The sequence below is a fragment of the Necator americanus genome, chromosome X (genome assembly GCF_031761385.1).
Source record: "Necator americanus strain Aroian chromosome X, whole genome shotgun sequence".
Taxonomy (NCBI): Eukaryota; Metazoa; Nematoda; class Chromadorea; order Rhabditida; family Ancylostomatidae; genus Necator; species Necator americanus.
Window position 1 is genome coordinate 17,063,016 of NC_087376.1, and position 25,744 is coordinate 17,088,759.

At 43.1% G+C, this 25,744-nt stretch overlaps 8 protein-coding genes across 9 annotated transcripts; 6 read left to right on the forward strand and 2 right to left on the reverse strand.

Annotated features, from left to right (window-relative positions):
* Nucleotides 1-1,369: 1,369 nt before the first annotated feature.
* On the forward strand, nt 1,370-12,079 carry RB195_023684 (uncharacterized protein; the record flags this gene model as incomplete). Its single annotated transcript, XM_064211202.1, has 4 exons — nt 1,370-1,424; nt 3,776-3,949; nt 11,025-11,174; nt 11,832-12,079. The coding sequence occupies 4 exons, from the start codon at nt 1,370-1,372 to the stop codon at nt 12,077-12,079; spliced, it is 627 nt and encodes a 208-aa protein (XP_064067083.1).
* On the forward strand, nt 4,388-4,738 carry RB195_023685 (uncharacterized protein; the record flags this gene model as incomplete). The annotated part of the gene is made up of 1 exon (XM_064211203.1): nt 4,388-4,738. The coding sequence occupies one exon, from the start codon at nt 4,388-4,390 to the stop codon at nt 4,736-4,738; it is 351 nt and encodes a 116-aa protein (XP_064067084.1).
* Nucleotides 7,143-7,475, forward strand: RB195_023686 (uncharacterized protein; the record flags this gene model as incomplete). Its single annotated transcript, XM_064211204.1, has 1 exon — nt 7,143-7,475. The coding sequence occupies one exon, from the start codon at nt 7,143-7,145 to the stop codon at nt 7,473-7,475; it is 333 nt and encodes a 110-aa protein (XP_064067085.1).
* RB195_023687 (uncharacterized protein) lies at nt 8,046-8,432 on the forward strand (the record flags this gene model as incomplete). The annotated part of the gene is made up of 1 exon (XM_064211205.1): nt 8,046-8,432. One exon carries the CDS (start codon nt 8,046-8,048, stop codon nt 8,430-8,432), a length of 387 nt encoding a protein of 128 aa, XP_064067086.1.
* On the reverse strand, nt 8,827-9,297 carry RB195_023688 (uncharacterized protein; the record flags this gene model as incomplete). Its single annotated transcript, XM_064211206.1, has 1 exon — nt 8,827-9,297. One exon carries the CDS (start codon nt 9,295-9,297, stop codon nt 8,827-8,829), a length of 471 nt encoding a protein of 156 aa, XP_064067087.1.
* On the forward strand, nt 11,036-25,733 carry RB195_023689 (uncharacterized protein; the record flags this gene model as incomplete). 2 transcript variants are annotated; one of them, XM_064211208.1, is made up of 3 exons in its annotated part: nt 11,036-11,174; nt 23,025-23,135; nt 25,573-25,733. In XM_064211208.1, the coding sequence occupies 3 exons, from the start codon at nt 11,036-11,038 to the stop codon at nt 25,731-25,733; spliced, it is 411 nt and encodes a 136-aa protein (XP_064067088.1). The 2 variants fall into 2 exon arrangements, with proteins under 2 accessions (XP_064067088.1, XP_064067091.1); XM_064211207.1 differs by lacking the exon at nt 11,036-11,174 and adding an exon at nt 22,331-22,409.
* RB195_023690 (uncharacterized protein) lies at nt 12,315-12,743 on the reverse strand (the record flags this gene model as incomplete). Its single annotated transcript, XM_064211209.1, has 1 exon — nt 12,315-12,743. One exon carries the CDS (start codon nt 12,741-12,743, stop codon nt 12,315-12,317), a length of 429 nt encoding a protein of 142 aa, XP_064067089.1.
* RB195_023691 (uncharacterized protein) lies at nt 21,232-21,651 on the forward strand (the record flags this gene model as incomplete). The annotated part of the gene is made up of 1 exon (XM_064211210.1): nt 21,232-21,651. The coding sequence occupies one exon, from the start codon at nt 21,232-21,234 to the stop codon at nt 21,649-21,651; it is 420 nt and encodes a 139-aa protein (XP_064067090.1).
* Nucleotides 25,734-25,744: the final 11 nt, after the last annotated feature.

Below are 25,744 nucleotides of genomic sequence, written 5' to 3' on the forward strand. Positions count from 1 at the left end.
AATGTTTCCAAGTTGTGGAGGTTTGAGAGAAACACAGATGTAAAATTAAGCTGGATTGCTCTCAGAATATAGAACTGAGCGTTTAGGGAAAAACCATAAAATCTTTCATCTATGCTCAAATGTTCGGGTAGAAAAAATTGAAGAATGTGTTGATAGAAAAAAGCAATTATAATTTTCCAAAAAATGTCGCTACTGTTATTTCTGTTATTTCTTATTGATCGGTGAAGGCGAGCGAAGCGAACACCAAAATAAGCCTGAAGTCCGGCTGGTATAAAGGATAAAGGACAAAATGACTTCACCCACGACCCACGTTCACTTCAATTCAGAATCGTTTTTGGTTTGGTACCAATTTATCGATCCCGGAGGGACGAAAGGCTTTTTTCGAAGAAAGGATGTTAGCAGCGCTAAGGAAACATACTGGGAATTAGATATGTGAAGGAATCATAGAAACCCATTCTACTGCGTTGGGGCTCCCGTGGCAACGCAGTAGAATGGGTTTCCCTCCCTCTCCCTACTCTATAGCTTTCTCGCACCGGCGCACCATTTCAACCCCGTGGGACACGTTCCACCCATTTTAATGCTATCTGGCTTCGGGGCACGACTTCGACGTCGTAGTACTCGTCTCACCCAATTTTACCGCGTTGAGAATCCAGCGCACCAAACCGACGCCATAGTATTCGTCTCCCTCTCTTTTTGGAATTTCTTGACTGAGACACACGCATACACAGACGCACGCACGTGACAGAATAAGCCGTTATTATGCAGCATGATGGTTTGCAAACTTGGAAGTATACATTCACATAAAAGTATATTTACCCTCTCTAACATATGACAGAAACTAACTTGCCTTATCAAAGATAACATGCGTAGCATGCGATATCGCGATATCATATCAATCGCGATATCAAAAATAACATGCGTACACACATAGCTTCGGACAATGGTGGAAAGGTAGAGCGCTCGCCTATCAGGCGCATGGCTATGGTCCGGCACCTCACCGGTGCAGAGTTTTGCATCATTATGGAGTATTTTCGTGACACACAGACAAACAAACAAACAAACAAACAAACAAACACACACGGACTAAGCGCGTTATTATATAGCATGATATATATATATATATATATATATATATATATATATATACAAACATATACACATTTATATATATATATATATTTCGCATGGGCACGAAGAGCATAAAATGTTTCTTGAAAGGACGTCATGGAGTACTCTGACTATCGGACTAGTTGCATTCATGTAGTGCGTTTAATATTGTGTACGATCAAATTGCTCACGGTTCTGGTCCAACCATTGTCTTTCAGACGGATCACGTGATCGGCCCGCCTCATTTTGGTTTTCTTGCGAAATGCCCCGATTTCTGAAGCATATTCAAGGCACGAATTACGATAGTGTTAGAATAGGTGAGCCCTCTACCATGTGCTAGTCTTCTTCACTACATCCATGTTGTTCCTATAAGCTCCCTAAGCTGCTCGTTAACTCAGGGGTCAGCTCGTTCTTCATTTTAATTTTCCGACCCAGTTAAACGGTGTTGGTGATTCAGATATGTTTCTTCCGCTGAGCGTTAACGGGACACTTTCGTTTTTTATGGACATCGTCTTTCGCAGACTCAGCTGAAGACGTGCATCCGCATTTTTCGTTGAATTCGACCAGCATCCATCTAGCATGGCTGATGCTAACTGTTATCAGACCATCAACCTTAACTCCCATGTCGTTCCATACTAGCTTTCCCATTGCGTTCTCGAGAGTGGTTGTGATTATTTAAGTGAAACTGTGTCACTCTTGCTTGTCTGAGTTCGGATGGGAGGACCTCTGCGATGACATATCCATGTTTCTTCAGACCTGATCTTCAGATCTGAAAATGAAGCAAATGCAGAGAGAAAATGAAAAAAAAACACTAGAGAAACGACCGAGGATGATACATGTCTTGTCAGATTTGTTTTACTCATTCCTCTCCTAAAAACGTGCTACTACTTGTTGACGTAAATCCCCTTCTAAATTTGCTGCTAACTTTGGGCCATGTCTGTGTCGTTGTAATCACGTTCAGATCAGGTCAGCTCAAGTGAGTTTTACATTATTTTAGTTTCAGGATGCACGTCCATGATTGCAAGCACCGTAGCTATTGCAGACTTGGGCAGAACTTCAAGAATTTTTGGTAGTCGATTCATTAACCGATAGGATTTCAAGTTACTGTCGGACGAACACTAACTTGTTATTCTATCAATTAGTTATATCTTTTCTTTGGACGCTAGTGAGGACTTGCTATCTACAACGCGTGTTTGAAATTAGCGGGACGTACTACCGACCAAAGAAGATCCTGCTGCCGTCTCAATTTTTGGATAAGAGTCTCAAAGCATCGTACAGTACTCATCTTATAACCGAGTCTACTGCTCTGCCATGACGGAAGAAATAGTTAGCCAGTTTGAATTTTGTGGGCTGTTCTGCAGCACCCACATTACGTTAGTATGTTTTGCATCCCACCATGACGAGTAGCCCAGAAAAATGCTGACTTTGACGTGCCCAAATCTACGCAATTGTTCGACGCAGCGGATAGATATGTATCCTTCTAAATTTGATGAAGGCAATAACTCTACAGAAATCGCTACTTTATAAGAAGAATCGTCTTGATAAACTATGCTGAGGATTTCTCCTTCTGCCTAGTATATGGGCTGTCGCTGTAAGCGAATTTTAGAAAGGTAGAAGTCACGAAATAAGTGACCAATTTAGCATTGTCTGCATCTATAAGGGGGTTTTTGCCTACTAGCATCACTCGTCAACTGTCCGGTTAGCTAGTCTCTTTGAGCAGAAAACAAAAAAGAAAAGTACTGTTCGGATCTTCGACAAATTAGATTCAAGTCAAAAATTAAAAATTTCGATAAATTAACAACATTGAAGAAGAAAACTCAAGCCTTAGGATACTTTGACTGCAAACATTCATTGGTAGAAAAATTGTGGAACAAACAATTACGTTTGACTCGTATGTAGTCGACAAACTAATCTAGCGCGTAAAACATGCAGACTATGACATATATGAAGGAAGGAGGATATAAATAAAGGAGGAATAAGGATAAGGAGGATAGTTTCAGGATTTTCCACAGCGCATGACTCTACAACACATCCCAACCCTCATGGCATGTCGCGCTCTAACGTTGCATCGCGACGCAGCCGATGCTCGCGCCTGTGATGACTTAGTGGCTTGTAGCACGCTCTCAGGGGAGGGGCAACAACATGCATGAGACGCAGTGCGGGGTATAACGTGTGTGTCATCGATTGATCAGATCTTCTGCCCACTTAACCGACCTCGCAGGTTCAAACGCACAACGCGAAATCGGCGGAGGAATGCTCCGAACCTCTACCAAACTGCAGCTTCGCTCTCACACCACTTCTCACAATTTCTTGACTTTGAGCATTCTAGAACTTTGGGATCTTCCGACATTTTGTTGCTTACTTACTCATGCAACCTTTTATTTTATAACAAGTCATAGTAATAAGTCACCCATTTGGCCGTTTTCGCAGGTTCGCGACCAACACCAAATCCGCTACGGAACCCTCGAATCTCTATCTCTTCCGAAATGTACCATCTTTTTCTTACTACTTCTTACGATTCTTTACACTACCAACATTAGAACTTTCGACACATTGGTCCCTACTTACCTGTGCAACCTACTGTGCTTCCGTAATGACTCCTGGCTATAATTTACAAGTAGAAGAACAATTTATAAATTAAATGTGAATGAGGAGTTATTACCTTCAGAAACTAACGAGTGGTACTCATATCCGATGTTGTTACAACTTGCCATGGTGTGCTCCGCCCTTGGATCAACGCCATTTTCAAATTCGCGTGGATCTCTGTTCTCTCTTAGAGTTATTGTGTCTCCATCTCAGTTCACACGCTTATTAGCGAGTGCTGTCCTTTTCCTCAGCTCAGGTGCGCACATCTCCTTCCACTGTGTCCTCCCCTTTTTTTGTTCACTTTATCCTATGCGTGTCCTTTTCTTTTCTAGAGGGATATCTATCTAACAGTTATTGAGCTCATAAGTTGTACTCATGGTGAATGTACAACCTAAATCCATTGAGCACTGTAAAAAAGATGACTGTGTTCATTGTGATGTGTTCTAAGCCGAAAAAAGGAAAGCAAAACATGACAGGAAGGGAGTTGTATTGCAGAATTGTAAGACTCTGTTTCTTATATTTTCCATATCAGGCTTTGGAATAAACTATACAAGACCTTCTCTTCTTCCCTTTTCTTAGCTTCTTTAGAGCTCTTCTGAGCCTTTCTTTAGCATCAGGCACGCAACTACTTAAGAATTTCCCCTCGCTCGAAAAAAAACCTCGTCTACGTCTAGGTCCCGATAAATGGAAGCAGATGTGGATCTCTTCAAGACCTCGAACGGGAATCAGGGTGGACGGACAATCGATAGAACACGTCGATGAGTTCTGTTACTCGGGCTGTACGCCGAAGAACAACAGTAGCTACGAGAAAGATGTTCAAAAGAGATATCCTAAGGCCACTTCTGCATTTAACTCCTTAACGAAATGCCTGTGGTCGACCCCCATCACCAACGAAATCAAGCTGCGAGTCTACCTACTCCTTGATTGCGCGGAACGAAAGCTGCTTAGACGGCTACTTGACTACTTTTGGCCTAGGGTATGCCGCAATGAAGATCTTGACGCAAAAATTGATGTGGTATACCGGCGGATGACACGTGGAAGATAACATCTTGCACCGCCACCGAAAGTGGCTGAAGTAAATACTCTTCGTTTCTTTGGTCATATATTAAGGAGACCGGCAGATCGCCTTGTTCAACGAGTTCTAAGGAGTTTGTCGGGTTCGAGCTGGAAGAAGCCACCTGGCCGAAAACGGAAGTTCTGGAGTGAGGCGGTGAAAGGGGACTTGAGGACACTCGGCGTTGATAGGCAATTCAAGCGAGACGTAAGGTTTCCCAGAATATGGAATAGCGACGAACATAGATGCGATATTCGGAGCCGGTGCTCAGACCCCTTCACTTTTAAACGAATGGCGAAATTACCCCCTTCACTTTTGGACGGCTACCGAAATGCCCCCCCCCCCCCTCCCTTCACTTGAGCTGCACCCCATTAGCTGAACTTCTTTCACCTCAAGAGGGTTAGGTTCTTTCCTATCGCATCTGTGACGACGAATGGATTGATTCAGTGCAAGCTCTTGCAGAAGATCGAGAAGGTTGGACAGAATTGTGTTCATGACGGCTCACCTCGTCGAAGATGCGGGTAATCGCGTCAGGCGATGACATAAGCCTGCTGATTAAGTCAGGTAAGTTATTGCCGCTCGCAAGGAACTGGTGGATGTTACGATCTGCGAGGATGACCGTGCTTCGTTAAGAAGCTTGCTCCAGGATAGAGATAATATTGCAACAGTGAAGTTTATTGAAACGAAGGACCTGAGCGGAGACGGTTTCCTGCTTAGTTTGTTAACTGTATGTGCGTGTATGGGCGGGTATAGAGTAGGTATAGTGTGGGCATCCCAGGCGGATTGATTAACGCCAGAAATTTTATCCTTTATCCTTTATTATGTGCGAGTTCTCCAAAGGAGTTTAAATTTCGGCATTCGTCAGTAGAAATGGAAAGAAGTATTTGGAACGCTACGGACACCAGAGAATAGCGTTTGATGACACTTTCAATGTGGGCGGTACGCGCTCCGACTAACCACTCTGCTTACGTCGGATGAAGGCGGTAACAGCTTCCCACGCGGTCATCTATTATCTGTGCTATGTGGCCGTGTGATTATTTTCACTGTGAGAATTGGACTTAGAATCAGTAGGCACAAAGTGGTTGAATTTTGTTCTAGAGTACGACAAATGATCAAATAAGGGATGTTGAGTTGAGGTTTTTTTTCGAGCGAGGGGAAATTCTTAAATAGTTGCGTGCCTGATGCTAAAGAAAGGCTCAGAAGAGCTCTAAAGAAGCTAAGAAAAGGGAAGAAGAGAAGGTCTTGTATAGTTTATTCCAAAGCCTGATATGGAAAATATAAGAAACAGAGTCTTACAATTCTGCAATACAACTCCCTTCCTGTCATGTTTTGCTTTCCTTTTTTCGGCTTAGAACACATCACAATGAACACAGTCATCTTTTTTACAGTGCTCAATGGATTTAGGTTGTACATTCACCATGAGTACAACTTATGAGCTCAATAACTGTTAGATAGATATCCCTCTAGAAAAGAAAAGGACACGCATAGGATAAAGTGAACAAGAAAAGGGGAGGACACAGTGGAAGGAGATGTGCGCACCTGACACTTCGTGAGCTCACGATGCCACTTAACAAAACTTTCTTTGTTGTACAAAATACGTACATCACCAAGAAGTTTCAAAAGTTCTGGTTAAATTCCCATCGCTCCAATTTGTAGGGTTACACGAAATCTTTTTTTTTTTTTGTAAAAAAAAAAGATCTAGTTTAACTGACAACATCCTTCTACTATCCATGTCGGTAACATAATAGTCCATAAAGTTTAAAAGAAGAGAGAACAATGCTGAATGAGTAAAGGTGTAGAGGTATCGTTGCAATGCGCAACCGTACATCGTTCTCTTTTCGAACAGTACCAATGAAGCAGAAACGATGCTCAACGAATTGAACGAAGCAGGGAAGAGAATAGGACAGCGAATAAACATAAGGAAGACATAGTTCATGAAGAACGCTTACTGTGAGGACGGAGGAGTCTAGACTTCTGCGATATCTCTGCATCGCTTCCACGTTTAAGACTGCCAATGGAGTAGCTGTCGGTGAAGCAACCCTTCCAATTTGGAGGGATCTAAGACCTTGTTGAGCCGGCAAGCACCATCACCTCCCGAACTCGAGCACGTTCATAGGCCGACATGTGCGGTCAACGAGAAGCCATCGACCGAGTCGGAAGTTCTAGTCTGTAATCGAAAAATGAAGAATGGAAAATCTGGAGGAGACGACGCAGCGCAAAAATGCTGAAATATCTTCCTCCGTCTGGCATTCGTAAGATGACAAAGATCACCCGTTCAGTATGGATAGACGAAAAGATACCTGATTCGTGGACACACGCTATCATAATTCCCCTCCACAAGAAGTTATCCGTCACGGACCCTAGGCATTATCGAGGAATCTCTTTGCTGCGGGTTATGTACAAGGTATTGGAGCGCATTATCCTGGACCGACTCATTAAACATCGCGAAGAAACTAGGCGCGATGAGCAAGCTGGCTTCCGTCCTGGCCGATCTACGACTGACCAGGTGTTCTTCGTCAGGAGAGTGATCGAAATCTGGCAGCGGCATTCGAAGCCAACGTTTCTGGACTTTGAGGCCGCGTTCGACTCTCCTCATCGAGGCCATCTTCTCAACGCGCTCCGCGCCGATAGAGTACCAGAAAGGTTCGTTCGCTTGCTTAATGACATGAATCAACAACTGCTGCAGTTCGAACACCAGCCGGGTATAAAACACTATTCGGTGTGGTAACTGGGGTAAGACAAGGGGCAGTGGCAGGACTCTTTCTGTTCAACTTCGCTATCGACGGCATCATGCGAAGAACAGTCGATGAGTGTCCTGCCGGCATCGTCTTAGCACCATCAGGGTGCCCCTTGACATCTCGAGTACGCTGACGATGTTGTTATAATCGCGGAAAGCACTACGAAACTTCAACATGTTGTCAACCTTGTATCGAAGCTGGCTTCAGCCTATTGTCTACATCTACGCCCTGATAAATGCAAGAAGATGTGGATCTCTTCAAGACCTCGAACGGGAATCAGGATGGATGGACAGTGATAGAACTCGTCGATGAGTTTTGTTACCTGTGCTGTACGCTGAAGAACAACAGCAGCTACGAGAAAGGTGTTCAGCAGAGATGTGCTAATGCCATTTCCGCATTTAACTCCCTAACGAAATGGCTGTAGTCGACCTCCATCACCAACGAAGTCAAGCTGCGAGTCTACCTATCCGCAATTCGTCCCATCATGATGTAGGGATCGGAGGCTTGGGCACCATCCACAATGAAGATCTTTACACAGAAATTATGTAGTATACCGACGGATGACACGTGGAAGATATCAACATCTTGCACCGCCATCGAAAGTGGCTAAAGTTAATCGTCTTCGCTTCTTTGGTCATATATTAAGGAGACCGGCAGATCGCCTTGTTCAACGAGTTCTGAGGAATTTGTCGGGTTCGAGCTGGAAGAAACCACCTGGCCGAAAACGGATGGAAGTGGTGAAAGAGAACCTGAGGACACTCGGCGTGGATTGGCAGTTCAGGCGAGACGTAAGGTTTAGCAGAATATGGAATAGCGACGAATGGATTGATTCTGTGCAAGCTCTCACAGAAGATCGAGAAGGTTGGGCAGAGCTGTGTTTAAGGACGGCACACCTCGGCGAAGATGCGGGTAATCGCGTCAGGCGATGTCATCAGCCCACTGATTGAGTCATGTCAGTAAGTCATGTGTATTTGTACTAAATTTTATTTTGTATGTGTTAGTTGCAAGTTGCATAATTAGTAGATTTAATGATAGCTACAGTAGAAACAATTATTTGAACATTTGTGACTCTTAATTTTATTACTTATTAGTTACATACTTAGATACTTAGATGGCCCGTCTTCACTGGACGTGCGAGCCCCAGTATCTCTTCCACTCCTTTCGTTCACTCGCCATTGTCATCCAAAATGTTCTCATGTTTCGCGAGTGACGTTGACGAGGTCCTTGAACCGTATCCTGCTGAGCTCTCAGCTGGTCTATCTGTTTAGCAAACACACCTCGTTAGAATCCTCGATAACGTTTAGCTTTTCTTGGGCTCCACTACAGCGTTCTTTTAGTCCATCAGTCGTCGATTCTTCCCATGATGTGACCGGCCCATCTATGCTTTGCTTTCGATACATATTCCGCTATGTCGCGAATACGCGGCATTCCTCTTAAGTCGGAGCTGCGAAGACCGGCTAGATGTTGTGTACGCTGGTTAAACTTCAGAAGACATCTATTAAGGCTTCTGTGGGTAGTAAGTAGCTTCCTAGACGTGGCAGCGGTATCTGCCCACGTCTCCGCTGCATAACAGAGCGTTGGAAGAACTGTCGAGTCAAATAGATGGGCACGAAGATCTTGGTCCGTCAGTTGACCCGTAACTTCCCTGGCGGGTGCGATTGCTGCCCATGCTGCTCTCATTCTTCTATTCATTTCTTCCTTCAAGTCGTTTTCCATGTTCATAGCACGTTCGAGGTATACGTACGACGAAGTTCCCACCATTTGGGTGCCTTCAAGTTTTACTCCTCCGTCCTCACAGTAAGCGTTCTTCATGAACTATGTCTTCCTTATGTTTATTCGCTGTCCTATTCTCTTCCCTGCTTCGTTCAATTCGTTGAGCATCGTTTCTGCTTCATTGGTACTGTTCGAAAAGAGAACGATGTACGGTTGCGCATTGCAACGATACCTCTACACCTTTACTCATTCAGCATTGTTCTCTCTTCTTTTAAACTTTATGGACTATTATGTTACCGACATGGATAGTAGAAGGATGTTGTCAGTTAAACTAGATCTTTTTTTTTTACAAAAAAAAAAAGATTTCGTGTAACCCTACAAATTGGAGCGATGGGAATTTAACCAGAACTTTTGAAACTTCTTGGTGATGTACGTATTTTGTACAACAAAGAAGGTTTTGTTAAGTGGCATCGTGAGCTCACGAAGTGTCAGGTGCGCACATCTCCTTCCACTGTGTCCTCCCCTTTTCTTGTTCACTTTATCCTATGCGTGTCCTTTTCTTTTCTAGAGGGATATCTATCTAACAGTTATTGAGCTCATAAGTTGTACTCATGGTGAATGTACAACCTAAATCCATTGAGCACTGTAAAAAAGATGACTGTGTTCATTGTTCATTCAAAAATCCGATGCTCAAATTTCGATAGAAGTACATTTCACTCGAATTTTGAAGATGTCGAAGAGAATTTGAATCTAAAAGTCCTGTGGACCCAACCACCTCGAGACACAAGGAATATAAAACAGACAAAAATATAGCTTCCGAAACGGGCTGAAACTTGCTTGGGAACGTAAATTACGAGATGTCTCAGCAAATAGAGAAGAAAAAATTATATATATATATATATATATATATATATATATACATATACATGTATATATATATATATATAGTGTTATAAATATAATGACGGGCTTACTCTGTCACATTTGCGTTAGTCACGAAATTCCATAAAGTGTGAGATGAGTGAAACTTCGTCGAATTGATGCAATAATTCCAAATGAATTTGCCAAGAAGTAAATGAGATGCAGCGAACCGTTTCATTGCCCGTTTCATTGTCAAAAGCAAATATTGCGTTTCATATATGTGTACTCCACATTTATACCCTTGCACAATTCCTTCAACAAGTTCGTGACACCCTTCCTTTGAAAGTTAGAAAAACGTATGGAAACGGATGTTTAAGTAGTAGCCAACAGTTAACGTGATCTGAGGTAGAACTTTATCTTTATCAGTGCAATGATGACGTTCCCGTCATTTCATTTCGGCATATCATTCTATGCCGATTGACGGTAAAACGGGAGGAAAACCAATACTTCGAATAATTTTTAAAATTGTGGTGGTATGGAGGGAGTATAGGTGTAAAGTCAAATCTGAGTGCGCTCCAAATGCAGTACTGCTGCATCTAGGAGTATATATATATATTATATCTATATATATATATTATATATATATATATATATATGTATAATATTTATAATATATATAACTACGGATAGTTTACAGCACTCGATTTCATACGTCGCCATCAACTTGAGGCTGGGAGTATGACTCTTGGCGAGGGCCAATGTGCTGCAGCCATCGGAACCAATTCTGCAACCCTGTGAGAGAGCTGTCCCTCAACGCACTCCTAGCCGCTGCAACGCCGCAGCGGGCCTAGTGTGTGATCATGCATGGGCACCAGTTTTTTTTTACTTCGAACGTTAATAACGTCATTTACCGCTCGACAATTATTGGAATTACTTGTCAGCCCTTAACATTTTTCGTTTTTCAGAGGAAGCCAATATGTCTGAGCGACATATTGACATAAGTCGCAGCAACTACTCCGTTATTGACAATGAGTTTGGAAATATGAGAGACCGATTCGAGGCGGAAATGCGACGTGTCGAAGATGAAATGAAGCGCCTTCGTCAGGAGTTCGAAGGTGTGTGGACTAGAGTTAGATTAGTTTTGTTTTCTGTAATTTATCGTTACACTGCTTAAAAAAGAACCCTGAGTTATGGATAAGCCTGCAACGAAACTGCTCTACTCAAAAAAGAAGTTTCTATTGAGATAGGCAATAAAGGCTTGCATTGTTCCCATTATAAATAGGCTGTGAATTATCCATGAAGAACAAAATCTTCATTGGACAACATCTTGTGTAATATTTAGTTACATTCGCTGTTTTCCACCCAAGTTTTTGATTCCTCAGGAAGTCTTTGTCTTTCTTATTGAAAAGAGTAATCCTGAAGGAATTTGTTTTTCTCATAAGCAGTTTCATTGTTGCAAAGAATGGAACGGACGGTTCTCTGAAACCCATCCAAAACCAACTCCATGAATTTTTGCTGAGTGACTTACCTGACTTATTCGGGGGGCTGATATCATCGCCTGACGCGACTACCCGCATCTTCACTGACGTTTGTCGTCCTTGAACATGATTTTGCTCAACCTTCTCGATTTTCTGCGAGAGCTTACACGGAATCAATCCATTCGTCGCTATTTTACGTCCTGCGAAACCTTCCTCTCCTGAACTGCCTGTCCACGACAAGTGACCTCAGGTTGTCTTTCACCACTTCACCGGAAAACTTCCGTCTTTGCCCAGGTGGCCTTTTCCAGCTTGAACTCAACAAACCTTCTTGGCGGTGCAAGCTGTTGATATCTTCCATGTGTCATCCGCCGGTACACGACACCGATCTCTGCCTAAACCTTTTTATTGTGGAATACCCTAGACCAAAAGTAGCCAAGCAGCCGTCTCAGCAGCTTCTTTCCCGTGCAATCAAGCCTCTCCATCATTGTATACGGTTCTTGCGAAGTATCCGATTCGATCATGATGGGGCGAATTGCGGATAGGTTCGCAGCTAGATTTCGTTGGTGATGGGGGTCGACCAGAGGCATTTTGTTAGGGAGGTAAATGCAGAAATGGTCTTAGCTCATCTTTGCTGAATATCTTTCTCATAGCTGACGTAGTTCTTCAGCATATAGCTCAGGTAACAGAACTCATCGACGAGTTCGATCGCTGTCCATCCATCTTGATTCCCGTTCTAGGTGCCGAAAAGATCCACACCTGCTTGCATCTATCAGGTCGTCAACGTAGTCCGTAGGCCGCAGCCAGCTTCGATACAAAGTTGACAACATGTTGAAGTTTCGTACTGCTTTCCGCGAATATAACAGCATCGTCAGCGTACTCGAGATCAGTGAAGGGGCACCCTGATGGACACTGACCGACTGTTCTGATGCTGATGTTATCGACTGTTTCTGACATCATGTCATCGATAGCATAGTTGAACAGGAAGGGTCTTGCCACTACCCCTTGTTTTACTCCATTGAAAAGCTCAAAAGGTGTTGTACATCCAGCTGGTGTTCGAACTGCAGCAGTTGTTCGTTCGTTCATGTTATCAAGCAAGCGAACTAATTTTCCTTGTACTCTATCGGCGCTGAGCGCATTGAGAAGACGGCTTCTATTGAGAAGAGGAGAGTCGAAAGCGATTTCAAAGTCCAGAAAGGCTAATTGCATTGGCTTCGAATACCGCTATGATGATATATAATTCTATAATAATAATAATAATAATATATAAATATAAACTAGAGTTCTTGAATCCTCCAATGTTTTTGATAACCCCCTATTTCTTGCGCATAGTCCCATGTGCTATTGTTTGGCGAGTGAAAGAACAGCACTGCACCTTTTGGACTTTCATCACACTCCCTGCCATACATCAGTTTTCTACCATATCATTCTATCATACCAGTATAGCACGTATGTATCACACCCACCAGACCCGTCCTCGTGACACCCTACTCTACCACTGTCCTGGCTTGAAGGAAACCTAGGCCTACGCTAACCTAATCCAAGTATACGTCGAGGATTCATCTCTTACTAGACACGTGGTCTACTAAATTTGAGAATTGCGCCATTTCGCTGCATAATTCTGAGCCGTTAGGTGCAAGACAGAAGGTAGACATCGACAAGCCAAAATTCATTGTGGAGATAAATCCCCATGCCGGCACTGCAGAGTCATCACGCTAGAATTGAGCACTGAAGATCTTACGATGAAAGCCAAGAAGATCGAGTACGTCTTTGGACTAACCGAGGTGAATGATACCGGCCATTGAAAGCCCTCTGTGACAATAAAGAGGAACTATTTCTAGGAACATGCAACAGTAAAGAAGTTTGTATCCTCATCTTCACGAGTATGGCATGCCAGCTCGGATAATCATTGTCGCTAAGGGCAGTGACAGAGAAGCTCCAGTAGATTTTCGAACAATGCCTTTGATCATTCCTTTTCTAAGCAGTAAGCGATGGAGTGTGTCTTAAGGAGATTTTTCGCTGTTGCTGACTAAATAGCTTACTCTGGCTAAATATCATCGATCATACGCCATCACCGACAAGATGAAAAGATACTGATTTTTACCAATAATCATAGGACGTTGAAACATTGGAACAACACAAAACATTGTAAGCGTTTTATATCACGCCCAAAAGTCCAATCATGAATCGTAAAGAAGAATGCATCGCAGTGACCAACGAGCTGGCGCCATATGGAGACCTTTGCGGGTTTTGACCTACGGGGTCAGAGGCGGGGGCATCGTTACTAGTTACTACTAGCGGCGAAACTCTAACAACTATTGGTCTGCTGACATCACGATTTGTGGCTATCAAGCTGAGCGCTATGGTGGTCTGCCTTTCTGACCTTTGAATAATCTGTTTGCTAAGCCATATCTTGTGGGATGACGAGGTGTTTGAGAGAGTAGATTACACGTGTCTTTGATTTTTCCAGACTCTGAAGAAGGCGACGACGCCGAAACGTTAGCCAGAATAAAGATCAATAACAATCTTGGTTCTGGCGAAAAAGTAGTACACAATCATAGGACATTTTTAGATATGTTAGAATATAGTTCACGAGCTGCTAGATCATTTTGGAAAATTAAACGCTTCCATTGGATTCCTGATCGAAGTTTTGAGGAGAAATAATATTATGTGAGGTGATCTCAAATTTGTAACCGTAGGAGAACCAAGAGAAATCCTCACGTGAAATATGAGTAAAAGATGCATTTAATAGCTTCAAATTAAGTATAGGAAAATTCTCATGGAAAATGAAGAAAATTTCAGTTTTCGAAAGTATGAGGGTGAGGATAAAAGGGTATGGATTACCGCGAGCTTTTTTTACCCAAAGTTGTCACCTCTTGAAATTTACGAGTAATGTTGGTATGTGGAAAAGGTGAACAAACTAGAACGGAAGAAAGTGATAGAAAGCTGGTCGCATGGATAAAAAAGAGGTACTTGAGAGAGGGATAAAGATGAGCTCTTTTAGGAACATCGAGGAAGTAGTAAGGAAGATGAAGAGCCTGTATCCTCCTCTTGGCGCTGTCAGCATTGAACGCTATAGCAAACAAACAGCACGTTTTTATTGTATAAATGATTATGAGGTGATAAAGGGCCAGCATAGCGGGATCTAACTGTCCATGTACAAAGCCGTAATCAGCGTGTAGCCGGGTCAAAGGGATTCCACTTGTGGTACAATTGCTCAAGAAGTTTCCTTGCAGTGAGACCCTCTGTGACTTAAATCGAAAAGCGGAAAAAATGGGTAGTCGAATTCTGGCTCTTCGAACGCAGTCGCTTCCTCATTTGCACAATTATTCAGGTCGTCGCAATCCGAATGTAACTACAATGCAGACGAATTTTTTTTTTACTGCTGTTTTCCGTTGTACCAGGTTTGTATCTCATCAACCTAATGCAGACCACTGCACGATGGAGCACTTTCTGATTTGTACATATTTGTATAATGTTTTCTTTCATAAAGTGACCGAGATGCACATACCTTCTCGGCGTGGTACATACACCCTTTACTTCACCCAAAGAGATAGGTGCTGGTGCATTTACCTTCTTTTTCTTTCTCGCATTATGAACAGATTTGGCATCTTTTGTACTTTAATCTTTTCTCATGTAAGAATAGAATTAGACGTTTTGGTTTAACAAGCGTAACTTCGTTTCACTCGGTCACTTGTATCAGTTGATGATGTTATGATTTTTTTTAGGTATTTATAACCTTGCGTGTTCTTGTTTTGCAACACGCGCAAGCGACTGGCTTTGCCAGCCTCTCGCGCCAAAGTTCTTTCCAAAGCATAGATACATGATAAATCAGTGCATTCCTTCAGGACATTTAAGAAGCGAATTACAGAAGTTAGTAGATTTTCTAAAGAAAATTGAAAAGTTTGGACGTTCCTTGGTGTATGTAAACATTTTGATCGGGATATGTGAAGAATTCGGCCTGTAAATTTTCAGCGTCTCTGTATTAGAAGTCTGTCAAAATCAATATGCATGAATAATTTGTAATTTCTTAAGGAGGGAGTGGGTGCAGCGCAGTCGGCAAGGTTTCGTTATGGCTGAGCGGTCGATTGTAGGTTGGAGTCCGTGCAATTGCCAACTAAGCGTTTCATCCTTCGAGGTCGATGAAATGGTGCCAGACCTGTTTGGAAGGATAAAAACAGTGACATATAGCCTTGCCCGCGTAAGTCATTGTGAGGCTACAGATACGTTTATAAAACTTAAGGGATCCTGAATTGAAGAACTTGCAGGGGCACCCCCATAGGGGTGCGTATCGTTAGGTACCCGCAGCCTCCGCGACAACCTATCCTTAGGGGAAACGACCGGCAGCGGCTTTCGTTAATTGCGCTGCGCAGCAGTTAGTAGTGTCAGCACAGCATTGCGCTGCGTTTACCTTATGTCTCCCTATCACATCGTCCATCTTCGGCCTTCATCGTCTAATGAGGGGCGGAACATGCTTCGCAAGAACACGCTATCCCTAGTATTGTTTCTGTACGGAGTATCGATCACTTACGTATAGAGGTACATCGAACGACTGCACACGAAATACCGGAAATAGATAATGATAGTGTTTTATTGGTGTAAAACAAACAAATCGAAACTTTTACAGACTATTGCAGTACCTTACGTGCATTAAACACTCTGTATAAGTACAAATATATCTATGTCTTACTTTTTAACTTTTATTCTGGAACGTTTTCAGCTTCATTTATGTTTGTGATGCTGTTTTGTTCTTGTACAAATCTTCTACGTCTTGCTTTATTTTTAGCATTTTGATTATCTACTTCTTCCCACTTTCTACGTTGCCACGTTGTTGCCTTTTTGTTCTTCGAACTTTACTAGAAGTCCTCTTCCACGTTGTTGCAATACAAACACGGCACATGACTTCAGTGACGTGGTGATAGATGGGCGTGGCTTAGTGATCACAGCTAGTCTAAGATATGCCTGCTCTAGCCTACCGACAGCCTCTTCTGCAGGCACTTATTCGGCTGCGGGTTCCTAACGACCCCCCCCCCCCCCCTACGCAATAGCCGCCTTCAGATAAAACCGTACACAAGTTTTGTTTTTCTCGCATTCCAAACACTCTGAGTGGTAGATTACGAGCGAAAAATGCAGAAACGTGTTGAAACCTACCACTTTCCTGCGTTTTTCGGTGCTGGTAGGCACGATTTCATCTAGACACGTATATTCACGATCAGAATTGTTGACTACCCCAAGACCCAAGTGTCATCCACTTACTTATGTTACGAACGGAGAAACTCTATCACCTCTCCATGTAATGTTCCACGTTTTAGCCGCCTTGCTTGGTTCTTCACAAGAGTGCGTGTAGAGAACAGGGTCAAGCGTGGTGATGGAACACGATCCTCTCGAATACGACTGTCCACTCCCTTTTTTTTCTTCTTAGCCTCAGTTGCTGCCAATTCAACACATTGGAAATTTCGTGTGTTTCGAAGAACCAGAGTCGAAAATTTGCATAGGAACAAATGGGAAAATCGGTAATTGACAGAAGCGAAGAGGCACCAAGTAGTAGAAGAAACAAGAAGCAAATTTGCTGAAATGTTGTTGAAACATTGGTGTTGAAATATTTTCATTTTTATTCTAAAATATTTTAAAATAGTGATTAAGGTACAAAATACGACAAGGAAAAGTGAAAGTACATAGATGGATTTATAGAAAAACAAAAAACAACTAAAAGGTCGACATTCTGTTCCCACAATATGACCATGGGACGACGCAGCTTCGACACCCCGCTGAGTCAAACTTTCCCAAGAGAATTCGAAACTTGAAACCACTTTTGAAAGACGAAGAATATAATTCTATATAGTTCTCAGCTGTTTAAAAGTGGATTTATTGGAATTTAATGACCAAAAAAAGCTCAGTGCACATTGATAAGTCTGGGAGATCGCGAATAACTTCGTCATAGGAGGACCAAAACAAACATTTCAGGTAGCTTTTCAGAGAAGATTTGCGCTACAAAACAGTCATCGCTGCTTTTTTCCCACCCCTAGTCCTCCTAGTACAAAACGGAATTTTTCTCATATTTGTCTCATTAGTAATTTGGAAAGACTGGGAGGCCCTGGGAATCGAGTGATGCAGAGTTTTCCCATCCCAGAAGAATCCTAATCTTTTTGGAATTTTGATGGGACAAAAATGGGAAAAAAGGCGTTTTTCTCATCTTTGTACCATCTAAAATTTGGAAGAACTGCGAGAACTGGAAATTAATCGATATAGTGTCTGATAGAGAAACTCCTCCGCTACAAAATATTGGAAGACGATTTGCTTAGCACTGAGTTACTCTGACTTATTGAGTTTTATTCAAGATCAGAAAAATGGAACTGCGCTCTAGAAAATCACAAATGTATTCAAGTAGGGATATCTAAAGAAACTCCCATGTGCAAACTTTCTCCTTTTCGTACCATCTGCTTTTCCCAAGATTTAGATGCGACAAATCCAAAAAAAAGTGGAAGAAATTTAAATTTCGTCCCATCAAAATTCCAAAAAAATTAGGAGGTGGAAAAAAGCAGCGATATGACTGTTTTTAGGGCAAACCTCTGAAAAACTGCTATAAATTTTTTTCCTTCTAGCCCTCTTATGACGAAGTTATTCACGATCTCCCAGACTTAGCAAGTGCACAGAATCTGAGCTTTTTTGGTCATTAAACTCCATTAAATCCAGATATTAGCTATCTGTTCTGCAAAAATTTGACTCAGCGGGGTGTCGAGCCTGGGTCGTCCCGTTATTATATCGCCAATTCGTACATTTTCAAAGCAAAATGTTTGAGCTTCCATACTATCCTACTCCTGAAAATAAATTTAATGGTTTTTATGTAACTACTTAATATTATTTATTCTTTTGTATTGTTGTTATTTATTGTTTATCGTATTGTTTATTTTATAATGTATGTAATTATCTAATACTTCGTGATATTTTGTCCTGGCTATAACGGTATCCTCCCTTCACTACTGCCGTCCTCACACTTCCCTTCCCTTGCAACCCCTTGCCTCTACGACCCCTCGATCGGAAAATCCCGTCTCACGTTTGACCCTGGTAAAGAGAGTCCCGGTGGGTTTTCGAGCAAGCCCCGATCATTCCTCGGAGGAGCAATTAGCGATGGTGCGTATCCTAAAGAGATTCACCTTCGTTGCTACTTAAATAGCCGACTCTGCTTACCTACCGCTAATCATACGCTGCATCACCGACTAGTATATGATTCACGAGCTACCAAATTGTTTTGGAAAATCAGACACATCCACCGGGATTTTGTGGTATGAGGTGATCTCATATTTGTAACCCTGCCAGAAGCAAGAGAAATCGTCACGTGAAATATGAGGGAAACATGCATCTAATAGCTCCAAATGAGTATATGAGGATTTTCGTTAAAAACAGGAAACATTCCAGCTTTGAAAAGTAACGGCGCTGAGGAATATCACTATTCTGTAAGTCTCAAGTTTTTCTAAGTTGTAGGCTAATTTATTCCTGGAAAAGGAACCTTTTGTATCTCTCATATCTCGGAAGAAAAAGAGTTCATTTGACAATATTTCTCTAGATTCCTGAAGGTAATATCCAGAAAAAAAAACTCGCTTCCGTTCTCTTGTTAGAACACAACACGAGATGACACGTACGTCTAGCTACATTTTTGTTTAATTCATTCGATAGTTCCTATAAATAGCATCATTCTTCTTTGCTTATTTCTTTATAGATGTTCTCGTGTAGCTCTTTGCGTCTCTGTGGTCAGAAGGGCATCTAAGACGGTTGTTTGCGTCTTATGAACTCTATGAACTCTCTATGAACGGCGTATACCAGTCTGATTGCTACGTGCACGTGGTGGACCTGCTTTAACTGAACGCAATCAAGCGTTCGAGTGTACGCATTGGAACGTACATGGCGAAAGATTCCCATACATCTAAAAAAAAGCGTTGTCGTCCAGCACATCGTCAAAGCTCGTAACCTGAAAGGTCAAGTGCCTAAAGGGAGCATGGAATCTTTGGCAACAACCATTCGTTTCGTCACCCTGAGCAGCCAGACACTTTCGAGTGAACTTCAGCAAAGCGTCTTGTCTAGGCTTCTGCGATATCTCTGTGTTCGCTTTGCTGCACTGCACGAAATGACGGTGAGATGAGATGACGGCCCGTCACGGCATCGAAAATTACACTCTACTGCGGCGATGCTGATGAGAACAAAGTAGGTGGCTGCGCGATAGCCGTAGCTCTGGATCGTAAGTGCTCACGCACCTACGGAAACCGCTGAGGACAACAATAAGGACGCCTTCTATGATGAACTCAATGCGTTGATGTCTAAAATACCAAGCCAGCAGGTAGTCATTGTCGGAATCAACGCAAATGCGAAGTTGGGACTAGAACAACAATCCGATGTGCTAGAAAAATGGTATTATCCGGCGGAGCGCACGTCGGACAACGGTGACCGTCTGGTCGACTTATGCGAACGGACTGGCCTCATCATCACTTCCACGTTTAAGAGGAATCATCGACGCCATCAGCTCACGTGGCAGGGGTTCAACCCTTTTAACTCCTGAAGAGCAGCGCAAGCGGAAGATGAGGGCTCTCAAACTTCAGCACGACAACGTTCTGACGAGGAGCATTCCTCAGTCAGGTATCCGAAAATCAAGAGCTGTTTGGGACGTCGCGTTCGACTCTGACCACCGTCCAGTTCTTCTCAGTTTCAGGATACGGTTCCACAAGAGAAACCGAAGAGTTCCTCTCCAACCGAAATTCGACATGGCAGGTCTGAAAGACGAAGAATGCAGAACGGAATTCTTCTAAGTTGTCTTGTGTTGGAGTACAGACCAGGAAGCTTAGCTATGCGGATTCCTTCACAAAGCGCATTCGGGGCGCTGAAAGAGAAACGCTCACGGTTCTATTGCCGCGGAAGAAGTTTGCCTTTGCAGAGAAGAAACAAAATTCACGGATAATCCTTTATGCGCCGCCCGCAGCACTGGCGATTTCAGACATGAAAAGCGTGTGAGAACGGAGACCGCGAACGCGAGTGGACGTCAGGGATAAAGGTGTTTGTAAAGGCGCTTGAGAACAAGAAACCGCGGAAAGTTTATGTTGTACTAAAATAGTGTATGGCAAAATGGCAAAATGAGAAGATGTTCTCCAGCCCTCAACACTGCCAATTGAGTGGCTGTCGGTGGAACAACTCTTCCAACTTGGAGTGGTAACTTCAAGATCTTGCTAAACCGCCAAGAGTCATCAGTTCCTGAACTCAGGCACGTTGATAGACCCATATATGTGGGCAACAAGGAACCACTGACCGAGTCGAAGGCTCTGGCCTGTATCCAAAAGATGCAAAATGGAAACGGTGGAGACGATGGAATCAGCGCAGAAATGCTGAAATATCTTTCTCCGTCTGGGATTCGTGGGATGACGAACATCATCTGTTCAATATGGATAGACGAAAGGATACCTGACTCGTGGAGACACGCTATCATAATTCCCCTCCACAAGGAGTTATCCGTCATGGACCCTAGAAATTACAGAGGAATCTCTGCTGCGTGTTATGTACAAGGTTTTGGAGTGGATTATAGTGGACCGACTTCTCGAACATCGCGAAGAAACAACGCGCAACGGGTAAGCTAGCTTTCGTCGTGGCCGATATACGACTAACCAGGTGTTCATCGTCAGGAGAGGTGGAAATCTGGCAGCGGAATTACAAGCCAATGCAATTAACGTTTCTGGACTTTGAAGCCGCTTTCGACTCTCCTTACCGAGGCCGTCTTTTCAACGCGCTCAGCGCCGGTGAAGTACGAAGGAGGTTCGTTCGTTTGCTTGATGAAATAAATCAACGAACGACTGCTGCAGTTCGAACACCACCCGGATGTACAACACCGTTCGAGATGGTAACTGAAGTAAGACAAGGGGCAGTGGCAACACCCTTCCTGTTCAATTTTGCCATCGACAACATTATGCCAAGAACAGTAGATCACTGTCCCGCCGATATCATTCTAGCACCATCAGAACGCTCTTTGACCGATCTCGAGTACGCTGGCGATGTTGTTATGTTCGCAGAAACCAGTACGAAACTTCAACATGTTGTCAACTTTGTATCGAAGCTGGCTGTGGCCTACGGACTACGTTGACGCCCTGATTGATGCAAACAGGTTTTTGGTACCTAGAACGGGAATCAGGGTGGACGGACAACCGATAGAACGCGTCGATGAGTTCTCTTACCCAGACTGTATGCTGAAGAACTACGTCAGCTTTGAGAAAGATATTCACCAAAGATGCGCAAAGGCCATTTCTGCGAACCCATCCGCAATTCCCCCCATCATGATGTTCGAATTGGATACAGATAATGGCCAGAAACGTATACAGTGATGGAGAGACTTGATTGCACGGAAATGAAGCTGCTGAGACGGCTGGTTGGCTACTTTTGGGTATTCCTCAATAAAGAGCTTTAGACAGAAATCGATGTGGTGTACCGGCGGAAGAGCTTGCACCGCCATCGAAGGTGGCTACAGAAAATCCTCTTCGCTTCTTTGGTCATATATTAAGGAGATTAGAAGATTGCCTTGTTCAACGTGTTCTGAGGAGTTTGTCGAGTTTGAGCTGGAAGAGGCCACCTGGCCGAAAACGGAAATTCTGGACTGAGATGGTGAAAGAGGACTTGAGAACACTCGGCGTGGATAGGCAGTTCAGGCGAGACGTAAGTTTACGCAGAATATATAATAGCGACGAATGGATTGGTTGTACGCAAACACTAGGAGAAGATCGAGAAGGTTGGGCAGTTGTGTTCAAGGACGGGACATCTCGGCGAAGATGCGGGCAATCGCGTCAGACGATGACATCAGCCCGCCGATTACGTCATGTCTACGAACTGCAGCGTGGCTTCGTCGAAGTATTTTCGCGTATCGTCCGTCATATCCACTAAACACGTAATGTTTCGGAGGCATTCGCGGAGAATCCGCTGGGACCCTCTTTACCGTTCCCCTTCTTCACCGCCCCTCACTACATGCTGTTGAACATGTTGCTTTCTTCTGTCCAAATGTTAAACCGTAGGCTTGATTGCGTACTCTATGTGGACATTCTGCCTGTGCGATGTAAGGCACGATTATGTGGAGGGCTAGTAGCATATTCAGCTCCACAACGATTCGCTTTAATTGTTCAAATTCGAGTGCGGCATTGTGTGCACGTGGGAACTGTGTACGTGTGTAGTGCAGGGTAGCCTTCAACCCACTTTCATTTCCACGTCTTTTATTTGACTATGACCACTTCACAAGCATTGCAGTCCAGTGGTTCACCGCCCCCGCGGGAAGTATTATCATTTCATCGAAGTTGTAAGCGATGATGTTCAAAATGCGACCATGAAGGGAAATAATCAAAATCAATGGCAAATACTTCATGAGATTTGTTTTGAGGTGAACTTTCGATAATGTATGAGGGCCGACAAGATCATGTTAAAGCTGTAATAGTTTTAAGCAGCAGGATGTCTTTGGTGTTCTTGTGGTTTCAGGCTACCGACCTGGTGCTCCTCCCCCGGCTATATCTAACCAAACGTATTCGCAGTCTGCACACAACGAGTCTCGTCGACAGGAACCATTTGGAGGGAAACCTTTGTCGTTGGGTAAGCGTTGTGTTGTTGTTGGTCTTTTCGAAATGTCTTTAGTAATCTCCAAGTCCTCTCTATTTGAAAACTCGACATTAGGAAATGTTTTTATGTTTTCTTGTTATTGGTTGGTTCTGGTTTTGGTGAAACTTTATTATTGACCTGACGTTCCGGCAAAATCCTCTTTATCAAAAGCGTGAAAATGGTTCGAAGTCTTTGATGTTACGCATATCCCATCAAAGTCCTCATCTCTTTTTGCAAAGCCTTGACATCGTTCTAAGTACACCACGCAAGAACTCCAAAACGGAAGCAAACTGACCAGTCTCATCGACTAGCGGGGTTGGTGAACCACTGCGTTCTTACAGGTTGTCTGTCACCTAAGACGAATGAGATCTGCGCACTATGCAGTATTCTTAATTACTGGTGTGTGGATAGTGTAAAGGAACTGCATGTAGGACAATCTTATAGCTCACAGAGTATTGCGAACGGCATAAAGTCATTTTTAATTGATAAGCACTCATTTCTGTTATTCATGGATGGATTCCAGAATGCTTCCAATGCTTTCCTAGTGAATATTTCTTCTCATGGGTCAATAGTGTACACTTCATCTCAAACTCTAATTCTTCATTCTTCATTTTCACTCTTTCATTCTTGTGGCACCCTAATGGTGTTATCGTGTTTCCACGCCTTTTACCAGCCAACTGTTCTTTCATATGCAGGCTTAGCATCCTTCCACTTTCTTCAATATAGATGGCATTACACGTCAGGCATTCCATATGGCAGGTGACTCCGATTTTCGCGCAATTTTCAGTTTTCTCGGATGGACAAACAGCGTAACACTCTGATACACATTGCCTATCGTAGAGTATTAAAACAAACTGTCGCTTGATGCTGTTGTTCGCGGTGTTCACTAATACATTATTTTGCAACTGTACTCGCAAAAGAACCCGGTTTATCGCAGTAGTTAAAAGTTAAAGCTAAGTCTTCAGGCCCATGATAAAGACGAAGTTGTCAAAAGGTCAGGCCAATAATAAAGTTTCAAAACTTCATTGGCATAACGGGAAAACGCAAATACCTGTCTTTAGTATTTGGCGCACCCTCGCTGATGTGAATCGAAGCCCCTCCATAGGCAAATACTAAAGTAGTGCCCATGCACGACTGTTTTTGAATCTTGGCATGTTGAATACGTAGCTTCTCTATTCACCAGCTTGAGCCGTAGCAAAAATTGGAATTGATCTTTATTAACAGTTAACGTCTCGGCATTATTGCCTTTGCATTTGCCTGGAAAATCAAAGCCATTCGTGATTTATCCTCTCAAGCACCTCATCACCTCACAGAAATCATGCATACGATAGGCAAACTCAAAGAACAACACATTGACTAGTACTTATCTCATTTGCCGAGTCTGGTAACATAAAAGATCGTCACGTATCACAACTATAAGTCACAAATGTTTCTAAAGGGATCGGACTTTCCGCTCCGTAGATCAAAATCCGGACAGATCTTGATATGGGGCTCGATCATTTGTTACTGCAATGCACTCATCCCTTCTGTTCATTTTTGGACTCTTGGCGGTTTTCCAAAATGCCTAAAGTGTTCTGCGTTCTATGAACTTGGACTCGATGGATAACATCGTCACTTCTGCCTCTATTTTGGGGTTTAATGATTTTTTCTACAGTGTGCTCCGATTGGGGTGGAGAGCTTAGGTTCTGCGCGCCCATCTGGATACTCTTTACTCCTTCCTCTCCCCGAATACACCATTCAGCTTTCTATTCGTCTTATATAATAGTCACCACACGTGAGACGAAGCACCATTCCTGATACCATGGAATCACCTCCTCTGCTATGTGAGCTAACCAGGCAGCTGGGAGTTGTGCAGGGTCGGTCATACGCACGATTACATACCAGCTGATACTTGTAGTTCGATGGTGGTATTTCCTCACCCTCCACGTTATTCTGTAGAATAGCTTGGCGTGGACAGCTTGGTACTGCTTCGCTCATATCATCAGATGTAAAGCAGACACTGCGGATTCTATTTTCTCTGTATTCTCGATTGAACGAAAGTCTTGGTCACCACTCGGGTCGTAAACAGCGATCTCGATGGCATGCTTTTTGGAGCCCATTTCTGCTCTTTAGGATGGTTTCATGTTCTTTTTTTTCTCGTGCTGCTTTTTGCATATTTTGGAGTTTTGGTCCTCTGATCGTACGGTTTCGAGATATGTGGAATGTCTTTTCTTTTTTTTTGTGGTTTTCACCCCGAAAGAGGCAGCGTATGCGAGTCTGATTCCTACTTGCTCGCGGTGACCCTGCTTAAACTAAATGCAATCAAACATTGAGTATACACTCTGGCCACGTACAAACTATTCGCATCTTCAACTATCCTTAAGCTTCTTATAATCTGCACAGTTGTATGGTGGAAGTTACGCAGGTATTGCAAGAAGGTGCTGTAGTCCAGACTGTCGAAACCCAACACAAATAGATCAAATGCTTAGAGGAAGCGTGGAATCTTTGGTAATGTTGTGGTGGATGTCGACACAGCCGAAGACGAGAAGCTATATTGATCCGGAACACAAGACATGTCCACACAAAAACAACAGGGTGGTCATGCAAGCATAACATAGCAAGCG